Below are 12866 nucleotides of genomic sequence, written 5' to 3'. Positions count from 1 at the left end.
CACACACACACACACACACACACACACACACACACACACACACACACACACACACTTATAATACACATACTCTCTCATTTATAATCTGGCAAGTAATTTGATCTGAGGCTGGGCTATTTCAATTATTTATTCATTTTTATCTCTCTGTACCTCTCTGTTCTCCTTACCTCTTTTCTTCTTCATCTTCATTTCCCTTTTTTTCTTTTCTTCTCATCAGCTTCTTCTTCTTCTTTTCTTTGTTATTATTATTACCCTTTTTTAGCATGTCAGACAAAATGCTTAATGGTATTTCATGTCTTTACCTTCTGAGTTCAAATTCTGTCAAGATGACTTTGCCTTTCATCCTTTTGAGGTCAGCGAAATAAAAACCTGTTAAGCACCGGAGTTGATGTAATCAACTAACCCTCTCCTGACAAATTTCAAGCTTGGTGCCTATAGTAGATAGGAATATCATCATTTTTATTATTATTTACTGTCTATCACATATAAATAATGTCTATTACATTATTTATATATTTTTATTTCTATCTACTTATTTAATTACTACAAAAAATAAAAATTTCCACTTTTCAAATTTACATCAATAATTATTTGTTTTACTATATCTGTTATTAGTGCCACTTTTGTTGCTGCTGCCGCTGCTGCTGCAATTTCTTTGTATTAGCTACAGAATATCATTAATAAAGGATATTAGTAGTTACCAGTTCCATTGTTGAAGAATTACTATCTTTAATTCTCCCTTTGAAGACAGTATAGTTGACTTTTATATGGATATCTTTCTTTCTTTCTAGTATATATACAGGGTGTGGTGAATATATTGTCTATATTATGCAAAAGTGAAAATGACACTGACTTCTCATTTTAACAGATATATTTACCAAAATTACATAAAAATATCTTAAAATACTAAAGAGTAAATTTATTCAATAAAATCATCATTGGCTTCAACCACAACCTCCAGACGACTCACCTGCAACTCTTCTGGATGGTCTTGTTTAAGTTAGTCAATGCTGCCATAATCCTTGCCTTCAGTTCATCTGTAGTGTTACAAGGAGTTTTGTTGGTCTCTCGCTCAACTGTGCCCCACACATAGTAATCAAGGGGGTTGCAGTCTAGGGAGTTGGCGGGGGGCCCAAATGTTAGGGGTAATGTGGTTGAAGAAGTTGTCTGACAGCTATGACTGGGTTCTCCTGCTTGTATGGTATGGTTGCAGAGTCCTGTTGCCAGACATAGGGTCTTCTAGTAGCCACCCTCTTGACCCAGGGCAGCACTGCTTCCTCCAGGCACTTGATGTAGGCCTCCGTGTTGAGTGTGAGGCTGTGTGGGAAGATGAATGAAGGTATAATGTCGCCATCACTAGTTATCACTCCAAACACCATGATGTTGATTGGATGTTTGATTTTTATCACTTTTAGGTACATGTTTTGGGGACATCGCAAGCCAACGGTTGTTCTGTATGTTCACCATCTGTTCATATTGGAGCTTCTGGCACAAATACCAAGCAGTATAGCATGTCATTTTCTAATTTCTGGCAGAGTGAATTGCATCATAGTGCTGGTTTTCTCATAGACAGTGCCCAACTGATCCTGCTATACTGTGTAGTTGACAATATAAAAAACAAGCAATGCGCATGCATGAAATTAAAAATATAAAATGGCAACAATTTACCCATTGCCCCCCTGTATATATTTTAATAACTGTTTGACTCAGTTCATATGGCTTAGAATTTCATGGGCATATTGGATGAACCCATCTCATCAGCTATCTCTTGATAGCTGATGAGATGGGTTCTTGTTAGGCTCCAACAAAATCTTAAGTCTTATGAAGCAGAGTTAAACTCTTCTCAAGTGTGTTTAGTGTTGCTTTCTGTCATTTGTCCACTCACTCGTGTGAATGTGTATGTGGATTTGGTAGACGGAAACTGAAAGAAGCCCGTCGTATATATGTATATATATATATATATATGTGTGTGTTTGTGTGTCTGTGTTTGTCCCCCTAGCATTGCTTGACAACCGATGCTGGTGTGTTTATGTCCCCATCACTTAGCGGTTCGGCAAAAGAGACCGATAGAATAAGTACTAGGCTTGCAAAGAATAGGTCCCGGGGTCGATTTGCTCGACTAAAGTTGGTGCTCCAGCATGGCCGCAATCAAATGACTGAAACAAGTAAAAGAGTATATAAACACACACACACACAAAACACACACACACACACACACACTGAAATAACTTATTATTCAATCTAACTCATGTCTGCATGGAAGAAAGGGCACAAAATGTTGATGATACCAATGTCACTGATGGAGATGTTATTACCATGGCTGATGGCAGTGACTTGTATTTTCCATGCTTATGTGAATGGAATTGTAAAATCAAGAGCATTCAGTTGTAAAACCAATTGCTTCAACATTTACATACTGTTGAAGGGATTAAATTTATAGTTGGATTGGGTGCCCCCTTTTTGCAATGTCAGTGTGTGTGTACGACAGAATGTAAGCATCTTGAGAGAATAATTGGGCATCAGATGTGATGTGCGAGAAAGAAGACTATGCTTACAGATATGATGCTTACAGACAAGGACAGCTGCATAAAGAAGTGCCAACCTCTAACTGTTGAGGGAACCTGTGGAAGAGGTAGACCCAGGAAGACATAGAACGAGGTGGTGAAGCATGATCTTCAGATGGTAGGTCTCACAGATGTTGGCAGTTTGCTGTGCTTGAGAAGATTTGTCAGGCCAAGTGAAATTCTAGTCATGGACAGTGCCAGTGACATGTAAAAGGCACCTGTGCTAGTGACATGTAAAAGGTACCCACTGCACACTTGGAGAGGTTGGCATCAGGAAGGGCATTCAGCTGTAGAAACCAAGCTAAAATCAGACTGGGGCCTGGGACAGCTCTCCGGCTTGCCAGTTCCAGTCAGACTGTTTAACCTATGCCGGCATGGAAAACAGATGCTAAATGATAATGCACTTTTGTGTTGCTAATCACTCATTCATAATGTAGCACTGGAACAGGTTTTGTCAGTTAGACAGATTGGATCAAATCAGTTGTCAGTATTCTGACATCTCAGATGATATTTAGAAGAATACCAGCTTGGAAATTTCTTTATAATACAACATAAAGTAAACGTATTCTAAACAAAAAACAGAAATAGTTTGTAAAATTAACCGTAGGTGCAGGAGTGGCTGTGTGGTAAGTAGCTTGCTTACCATCCACATGGTTCCGGATTCAGTCCCACTGCGTGGCACCTTGGGGAAGTGTCTTCTACTATAGCCTCGGGCCGACCAAAGCCTTGTGAGTGGATTTGGTAGACGGAAACTGAAAGAAGCCTGTCGTATATATATGTATGTGTGTGTATATGTTTCTATGTCTGTGTTTGTTCCCCCAACATCGCTTGACAGCCAATGCTGGTGTGTTTATGTCCCCCCGTAACTTAGCAGTTCGGCAAAATAGATTGATAGAATAAGTACTAGGCTTCCAAAGAATAAGTCCTGGAATCGATTTGCTCGACTAAAGGTGGTGCTCAAGCATGGCCACAGTCAAATGATTGAAACAAGTAAAAGAGTAAAGAGTATATGATGTGTGTAGTTTGTCCGTCGATACGCCGAAGACCATCTAGTCATCCTGGGGTGGTGGTGGGCTTTGTGAGTCCGCAGATGGCTAGTGAGGCCAATCTGTGCCCGAAAGAGTCTTTGACAGTGTGGACAGGGAATGGTAGCGCCTGCTACAGGGTTGTTAGCTCTGTTCTTCCTAGCTTGTCTGCAGTCTTCTGCAGCAGTGATCCTATTGGTCTCGCATGTGTTGGTACCCTTGTGGACATCTGATCGCCACCTTTCTCTGTCTAGAGCAGACTGCTCCCAAGTTGCATGATCGATGTTGAAGGCTTTCAGTGATATATATATAAAACATGTATGATGCATATATGATACATATATAAAACAAAACTACATGAAAATACAAGTCCAAAACTGAAGAAAATGCAAACATGAGCAAAGAGAGAAAAGTAAAAGAGGAAGAAAGAAAGAAAAAGGAAGAAAAAACATCAGTTCAGCATCAAGCCTCCCAGTTGGTTGCACACCACAAAACTCAATGGAACCTATCGAAGCAAGCCAACATGCTCATGATATTACCATGAGCAACAGCGAGGCTAAGGAATTGGAACAATCAAGCACTCTCACGGGCATCATCTGACACTTTAGTAAGGTAATTGTCAATGAAAAGAACTTTGTTGTCAGCAGCTCAGCCCCTTCAAATGTTTCAAACACCAAAGGCTGGCAGAAATTTTTCTCTGACAAGTCCCAATACTCAATGATTTTGTTCCATTTGGCTGTAGAAGCAGTGACACTCCCATTTACCCTCTCACACCCAGGATGTGGGGAGGAGCAAAACAGTCACATACTGTGGTATTCCAGATGAGGCACCTACCTCTTATCCTGGGACAAATGGTAAAGCCATCTGCACTCTTCTGGATAATCCCACCAGCTCCAGAACTGAGGCAATATTAACCTAAGTTTAGTTTGGTGTGATGAGCGAAACGACCAGCATTTAGGGTGGGCAATATTAATATTGATTTCTTTTTGCACAAAACCAACTTTGTTGGGAAGAATATATTTGAAAAGTGAAGTTTACTCTGTTATGATTTGAACCTGTATGAAGACAAAACTAAATACTGAATAACATGTTCTCTTCTGCCTACTTACCATCTTTGTCTTCATTGAATTTAACATTTATGATGTATTGTTTCATTAAAACAGAAATGGAAGAGTGTCAGACTCAGTGTTTTACAGTATTTTTAGTTCCATCTTTTCTTAGTTTGAGTTCACATTGTTTGACAGCTCTTTGGCTTGTTTGCTCTAGGTTGGCACCTGTCAAGCAGCCTTATGTTCAAAAGTTTTCCACACATTGCTATATTTTCTTCTTTCAACGTTGAGGTTTTAGAACATTGTCCTCTGCATTTTTACCTTTGTTTTAAGACAGTAGGATATGATTTGATGTAAATTTGACATTTATTTCTGGCAGATCAGTTGACTTGTGTAGAGAGTTCCTCATTAGTTCAGTAAAATGATGATCTTGATAAAATATGTGCCAATCATGTACTGGTGTTACTTCAATAGATTGCATTCTTCCTTAACATTGATTTACATTGATACAAGGTATTTTTTAATTTATTTGATTAATTTTGTAATGTTTCTATATACTTTATCATGCCATTTATAGATCTTCTATTTTTTTTATTCTATCATATGCTCTTGATATCTTTCATTTGATGAAAAAACACATTATGTAATTACAGGGTGGAAATGAGTAAACTGGCTGTAGACTATAATGTTGTCAACCTTGGACAGGTAAATTCAATTACTTCTTTTTTAAACTTCACTCTAAGTTAGAAATTTTTGATTTTATTTCTCTAGCTGCAAAGCTCATCTTTGTTGTGACGTGCAACAAAAGAGTCTTGACTTCTTAGAAATAGTTACCAAATTTCTCTTGTAACACATCCTGCCATTGGCACACATTTGGCAATGTAGTCTTAGACATTCCTGAAGAAAGGATATGCAATAGTCATAGCTGGAATGTCATTCATCATCATTTGGCTCAGTCAGGTTGAATTTGAGCTAAACAACAACAAACAAAATCAACAACAACTAAATCTGACACACATCTGTTTCTATGTATTACTTTATGATGCTCCCTAAAAATTTTGTTCACTTTTATTAATTTCTAATTATGAATATTTTTGCTACCCTGTTAATATACTTTTGACCTGGGTTAAGGTCATTCTACTGGTGTGAATCATATTTCTTATTGGTACTATAATAGATAAAATAAAAATAGTGAAAGAAAAATATAGTGACATTTGAGTTCCATGTATCATTTGTTGTACCACTACAAAGGATTGTTGAATGAAAAATATGAGTGCGAGAGCTGGTACTATACTAAATGAAATCTGCAAAGGGGCCTTAGCCTTCCTTCTCATAATGAGAAAATATTTCAGACCTGATTCATTATTGACTTCCTACAAACAACTGCATCCAAATGGCCAGCCCACTGATTGACAAAAACTAACTTTCAAATACTTTTGGCTCACAGATATGCTGTCTATTATATTGCTATATCAGTAGATTCTTTTCTTCTGTACTAGATGGTTGCATGCCTCCTCCACACAAGCCTGCCTCAAATATCACAATTTCTGTGTTTTATTCCCAAATCTGCTCTTCCTGCCACATTTTCTCTGCAGATGTCAACTTGTGATATGGTTACTAAGATCATCAAAAATATGTAGACAGGGAAAGCATTATTTTAGCATTATGCTTACTAACAATAATTGCCAAGAATTAGAAAGCATATATTTTAAGGCACATGGCTCAGTGGTTAGGGTTAGGGTTAGGGTTAGGGTTAGGCTCACAATCATGATATAGTGAGTTTGAGTCCTGGACTGGGCTGTGTGCTGTGTTCTTGAGGAAGATACTCTATTTCAAGTTGCTTCAGTTCACTCAGCTGTAGAAATGAGTTGCCACATCACTGGTGCCAAGCTGTATCGGCCTTTGCCTTTCCTTTGGATAACATCAGTGGTGTGGAGAGGGGAGGCTGGTTTGCATGGGTGACTGCTGGTCTTCCATAATGACAACCTTGCCTGGACTTGCGCCTTGAAGGGGAACTTTCTAGGTGCAATCCCACGATCATTCATGACCAAAGGGAGTCTTTACCATTTTTTTTAGAAAGCATATATAGGTCATATGCTTTCCTAGTTAATCGGGTTGTGCTAGAAAGTACTATCCTTAATGTGTGACATAGCAACATATTCGTCAACTACTAGAAATGAAAACCAGTGGCATAACATTGATGGACTGTGAAAGAGAGGGCTGAATTCAAGAGAGGGTTAGACTGAATAAGATGCTGTTTTGATTTATTTAGGTTGTGAAGCCACAGATTCTATATTTCTAGTGAAATAACCAAAAGAAACATTTGTTGCTAAAAGCAAGCACGCCTGTTTTATATTTATGTAAATGAAGTTCTTGAATTGTTGTTTGGTAGGTGCTGGGCTTAGTCTTCTAAGAATTGTACCGTTGCAAAGTAACTGTTAACAAGCTTTGGGTTGGCAGCATGTTCCATGAACAATTTAGTCTACAGGTAACTAACTGTTCACTATGATTCTCTCTCTTGTCACTTCTGTTCATTGTAGTGCTGGTGAACATTGTGCTGATGACCTGGTTTGCATAGCAAAATATGCCAAAGAGTTGCAGAAAATGTTTAAAATCTGGAAACATGGTTAAGAGTTCAAAGTAGCCTTACCTTGTATGTATAAAGATAGCTGATAGAAGTCTGATACTGTGTGCTCAATTATACTAACAAGTACATAATATTTCAGAGAGATCTCTAGTAAGCTTACAGAGAACCAGGAAGTTAGATGTATCTGATGCACAAGAATAGTTATCAGAAGAATACTAATAAATTGAACTGCTCCTATGGGTATGATTCTGGAAGACGTAGCAGTTAGTGTAAAATGAAGCAAGTGTTATTATATTATCTTGCATGAAAGTGTAACACAGGTGAGCTGATAGAATAAGTGGGCATCAACAGCATCAATGAAATGGTGTAAGAAAGATGATTGCTAGAATGGCCAGAGTGGAAGGCTCCCATTGGAGATGAAGATAAAGGAAGGATACTGGGCCTCACTGAAGAGATGACAAGAGATCAAGGCAAATGTTAGTATGCTATACCTATGTCCAGCATTATTGAAGCTTGTACAAAAGTATGCTATAGTTGTTGATGCTTTCTTTGTATTATATGTAATTATAAAACAAGCTACAAATATCTAACTGTAATCATTACTTATACTAACTACCAATGATCTGCATGCCAGCCATTGGCATTTTGTTAACATAGTTGTATCTTTTCTATATTCTTCTTGGTTTTGTGCTAGTCTTATAATCAATATTTAGATATCTCCAGGAGCATATGTAATCCACCTTGATTTCTGGAATGCTTTAGTGAGAACAAGCTTTAGTCAGTTTCCTCACTTATGCATTCCAAGTGACCAAATCAATGTAACTTTTACCATAAATTCTGCAATTTTAAACAATCCAAGATAGCTTTTTAACTATAACAAAGATTTCTTTTGTTCAGAGTTTAAAAGATGTGATAGTTTTAATCTTTATTGTTCATACGGCATGTTCACAAGCATACAGCAACACGTTGTGGAAACATTGTTAGTAATGGTCATATAAAATGTTAGTAATATATATATTAAATCACTATTATATGTGCAGACTCTGTATTAATTTCAGGGTTTTCCAGACTTTAAACCACCAGCATCTGCTACAGACGCTTTGATAGAAGCTGCTAGTAACAAGAACCATTTACTACACCAATATACTCGAGGTTTTGTAAGTAATTCTCTCTTCTGATCTGTTTGTTTTTACAAGTTAAATGGTGAACTTTTACATTATGGCAGCTGAACTTTTTCTTTTTGAAGGTATCTGTAGATGTAAGAGCTAAAAAGAAATAGTTATACTGGGTGCAGGATTGAACAATATTTGTAACATAATCAAAATGCATGTAAAACTAGCATTTTGTAGAACTGTTCAGCAGAGAAAATCAAGTATCAAAGTTACAATAATGAAAATGTTGATGATAACAGTATCAGTAGTGATGTCTTTTCCACTTGCAACTACATTTTTGTTATGGATGGGTGTCTCATAATTCAATGAATTATGTAAAGAGATATAGCTCATGGATGAGCTGTATCTCATCTGTTAATTGTCTTTTTGACTGGGCATTATGCCTTTGTTGGAGGCGCAATGGCCTAGTGGTTAGGGCAGCGGACTCGTGGTCATAGGATCGCGATTTCGATTCCCAGACCGGGAGTTGTGAGTATTTATTGAGTGAAAACACCTAAAGCTCCACGAGGCTCCGGCAGGGGATGGTGGTGAACTCTGCTGTACTCTTTCACCACAACTTTCTCTCCCTCTTACTTCCTGTTTCTGTTGTGCCTGTAATTCAAAGGGTCAGCTTTGTCACACTGTGTCACGCTGAATCTCCCTGAGAATTACGTTAAGGGTACACGTGTCTGTGGAGTGCTCAGCCACTTACATGTTAATTTCATGAGCAGGCTGTTCCATTGATCAGATCAACTGGAACCCTCGATGTCATAAGCGACGGAGTGCCTTTGTCAGAAATAGTGTAGACTTTGAACCAACCCTTCAACTTTTAATCTGCAGCATTATCACTTTAGTCACCTGTGATTCTCACATCTGTTATGTGCTGAATGGAATGCAACGCCAACATATAAGTCAGCTATGTCTCATGAAGTTAAATTATGACCAAACTGTACACTGTCAGAAATAATCTGGCTAGAATTAACTGCTAAATTACTTTCACTAATTAATGATGAAGTCTAGTAATGTTGAGTTCTAAGTTTTAATATTGTGAAACTTAGATTTTAGTTGATTTTAGCAATAATAAATGCCAGTAGCATTCTTGATTAAGCTGTGAAAAATAAGACATGTTTCTTCTATGATTGTGCTACCAAACATTTTGATATTCTATCAGTATATAAACATTTCTTCAGACTGAGATGAGGAAATCACTTGATTTGCTCAAAGTAGTTACTAGATTTCTCTAAAGAAACTTGTTGCCATCTTTTTAATGGTTACTATGCATTTTAATCCCTAAGTCATGAGGTATTATTTGTACACTTAAATGATGTGAAAAGATATTTAGAAATGTTAAATAAATGATATTTCATTTTTGGATTTGGTCTGCGAGGTTCTTTATGTGAGTTAGACGCAACAGAAATTTTAGGAAAATAAAAATAAGGAATAAGTGGAAATTTTACTGGTGAGTGTGTTAAATTATAAGGCACAAAAAGAAAATGACTCTCCCCAGACACAACAGATTAAATAAATGAGTTTAGTGTGATAGAGGTTGTCTATTTTCACCTCTACAAGTCACTTCCACCATTCACATTCCTGCTCCCAATCTTACATGTTGAGGACATTGATACCTGAAGCTTCACTCTTCTCTTGTTATAGGCATCTTGATGTGTGAGTGTGCATGCAAATGAAAAGATATTTGATATTTTTATTTGTTTTTTTTAAATTTTTGTATTTACCTACTTTTTTTCTTAATTGCTAGGGACAAAGTCGATTGGTTGATGTATTATCAAAGGTATATTCGCCAATAATGGGCCGTACAATTGATCCATTTAAGGAAATACTCATTTCAGTTGGAGGTTATGGTGCTCTTTACAGTTGTATAAATGGTTTCTTGAACCCAGGAGATGAGGTAAGGCTGAATTGGAGACAATTCTTATTGCTTTCTCTTGATCAACATGTATATTGTTATTTTATTGTTGTGTTACTGAAAATAATGATACTGTTGTAAGTAATATAGAGATGGCAGTGAAGTAAGTAAAGTGAATATAGAATGATGGAGCAATTAAAAAAGAATGAGTAGGATTTTGTCTTTTGGATATGAAATTTTAACTTATAAAAAGAGACTAGGTTATTATGCAGTTGAAGCAGTAATCAAGCATAAAAGATATTACTCAATATTTATAAAAGAAGAGGGACAATAAAATTGTTCTAGGTATGTTATCTGAATAATTTATGTCAGTTGGTGAACATGTTTATGGGAGAAGTAAAACAAGAAAGACAGAAAAAAAGTAAAGAAAAAAAGTAGTTGAATAAGACCTGAGATTAAACCTCACAAATGTGATAATGATATTGCCGGATTAAGTAATATGAAAAGATGATATATGTAGATTAGTAATTTGATAATCCATCTTGGAAAATTGAATATTAAAACAATAGTAATAATAATGATGATTAAAGATTAGAACTGAAAGGAGAAACATTGCCCTCTAGGACATTTTCTCTGATTTTTTATCATATACAGGCACTGGCAAAGCTTGGTGCAGACATTATTGAGGTATAGACATGACTGTATGGTTAAGAAACTTGTTTCCCAACCATATAATTTTGAGTTGAGTTCTATCTTGTAGTACCTTGGGAAAATGTCCTCTAGTTTAGCTCTGAGCCAACCAAAGCCTTGTTAGTGGATTTGGTTGATAGAAACTGAAAGAAGCTTATTGTTTATATGTATGTCTGTTTGTGTGTATGTGGGGAGTGGTAGTGAGATTGATTGTGTTTGGGCATGCATATATGTCCTTGTGATGACGTCACATGATGGTTTTATACAAGCATCTCTGTCATGCAGGTGGTGTTCATTTCTAGACTTCTGTGAGAGGTTTCTCAGGCCATGGGGAAATATTACCTATCAATTAAGGATATGAAGGCAGAGAAAGCCTTTGGCCCATCAGGAATCACCATTGAGATGCTTAAAATACCTGGCTCAGTGAGATATAGCCTAGTCACCCATATTAGTTAATCAGGTTGTCCACAACCCATCAGGTTGCTACACCCAACGGCTGGTGTAGCAGCATTATAATCAACTGCTACAAAGTTAAAGGTAATATCTTAGACAGAAATAATTACAGAGGTATCAAATTGCTGGACCAGGTGATGAAAGTTACAGAAAAGACCTTAGCTCAACAAATTAGGAAAAGAGTTAGCTTAGATAACATGCAGTTTTGATTTGTACCGAGAAGAAGCACTACTGATGCTATATTCCTGGTAAGACAACTGCAGGAGAAGGAGGGACTCTTTGTTACCAACAAAAGTAGCAGCTCTCTGAACTTTGCCCAGCCCATTCTTATTCTAGCAACTATGCTTTCAGAGTATCCATACAGTGACTAAAAGTGTTGCCATCAGGATGTCCTTCCTGTTGGCAATCCTTTTCATAAAATACTGCCCAGGAAAAGATCCCATGATGAACACATATTAACCCTTAGACGATGAAAGAGCCAATCTATCAGCCAAAATGTTGAATGAAGAAGATTGTATTAGTTCATTCAATTTCCTACGTGAATATAGGTTTATATATGTAAAGTCATTAATTTATCTTTTATAACTTTTTTTTTTTTTGAAAAATAAGTGCATGCCCTCTGTAAGGCTTGTGAAAAGGACTCCATCTTCTTGGCACTGAAATTCCAAACAAGACTCCGTCTCCAAAGGGTTAATGTTCTATTATTGTTTGTTATTTTTGTATGTAAATAATTTGTTTGTTATTGTTGTATGCAAATAATTACAAATGGCTTTTTTTCTCATTTTTGTTTTTTCATGTCACAGGTTATTATCATTGAGCCATTTTTTGACTGCTATGAACCAATGGTCAGAACTGCTGGTGGAATACCAGTTTTTGTTCCTTTAAGAATTGTAAGAAAATTTCATTCCTTAAACATTATATATGTGTGCATGTGTAAGCATATTCAAGTTGATATATGGAAAGCAGAAGGATTTGATTAGCATTTCTCTGGTTTCTTTATAATTAAGTATTACACACACTTATATTTATATACGAACAGTTTGTGTGTGTGTGTGCGTGTGTGTGTATGTGCATGTGTGTTCATATATGTATTTACACATGAATATATGCATATATATATAGTGAAGTATATTGCCACTTAAGTGTGGCTGACCCCTAGGGGTGGATGTTACTGTTGCTTTTAGCGCCAGGAGGACATCTCCTCCAGCTGGCTTATCGACACACTACTGTGTCCTGTTTGTTTTGCCAAGGGAAGTTATCCCTCTCATCGTGATCCGTAGCACGAACGGACCCGGGTTTCAGGGTTATTTCCCTTCGTCAGCGTACGATAGCCACCGATCTTCGATGAGATAGATAAATTCTTGGCAACCTTATGTATATTTTTCCAGTGAAATTCTTCACTGATATCGAAAAAGTGAAAACAAGCAATGTTAATTCTCTAAATGAAGTATTAACAGTAACTGCACGATAAAGTGAAGTATAT

General features: G+C 36.8%; 1 protein-coding gene across 9 annotated transcripts in view; it reads left to right on the top strand.

The window, feature by feature from the left end:
• Positions 1 to 12866, top strand: part of LOC106876997 (kynurenine--oxoglutarate transaminase 3) — a 64313-nt gene that overhangs the window by 31472 nt on the left and 19975 nt on the right. For 8 of the 9 annotated variants that reach the window (XM_052977564.1, XM_052977535.1, XM_052977557.1 and 5 more), the window contains 4 exons: positions 5292 to 5343; positions 8284 to 8382; positions 10133 to 10282; positions 12187 to 12273. In XM_052977564.1, coding sequence (XP_052833524.1) covers positions 5292 to 5343; positions 8284 to 8382; positions 10133 to 10282; positions 12187 to 12273 — 388 coding nt within the window. Of the gene's footprint in view, positions 1 to 5291; positions 5344 to 7030; positions 7127 to 8283; positions 8383 to 10132; positions 10283 to 12186; positions 12274 to 12866 lie in introns of all 9 variants that reach the window. The other variant, XM_014925778.2, reaches the window with a different exon arrangement.

This window comes from Octopus bimaculoides, chromosome 2 (genome assembly GCF_001194135.2).
Source record: "Octopus bimaculoides isolate UCB-OBI-ISO-001 chromosome 2, ASM119413v2, whole genome shotgun sequence".
Classification (NCBI taxonomy): domain Eukaryota; kingdom Metazoa; phylum Mollusca; class Cephalopoda; order Octopoda; family Octopodidae; genus Octopus; species Octopus bimaculoides.
Note: the sequence above shows the minus strand (reverse complement) of the source record. Positions and strands in the feature narration are given on the sequence as shown.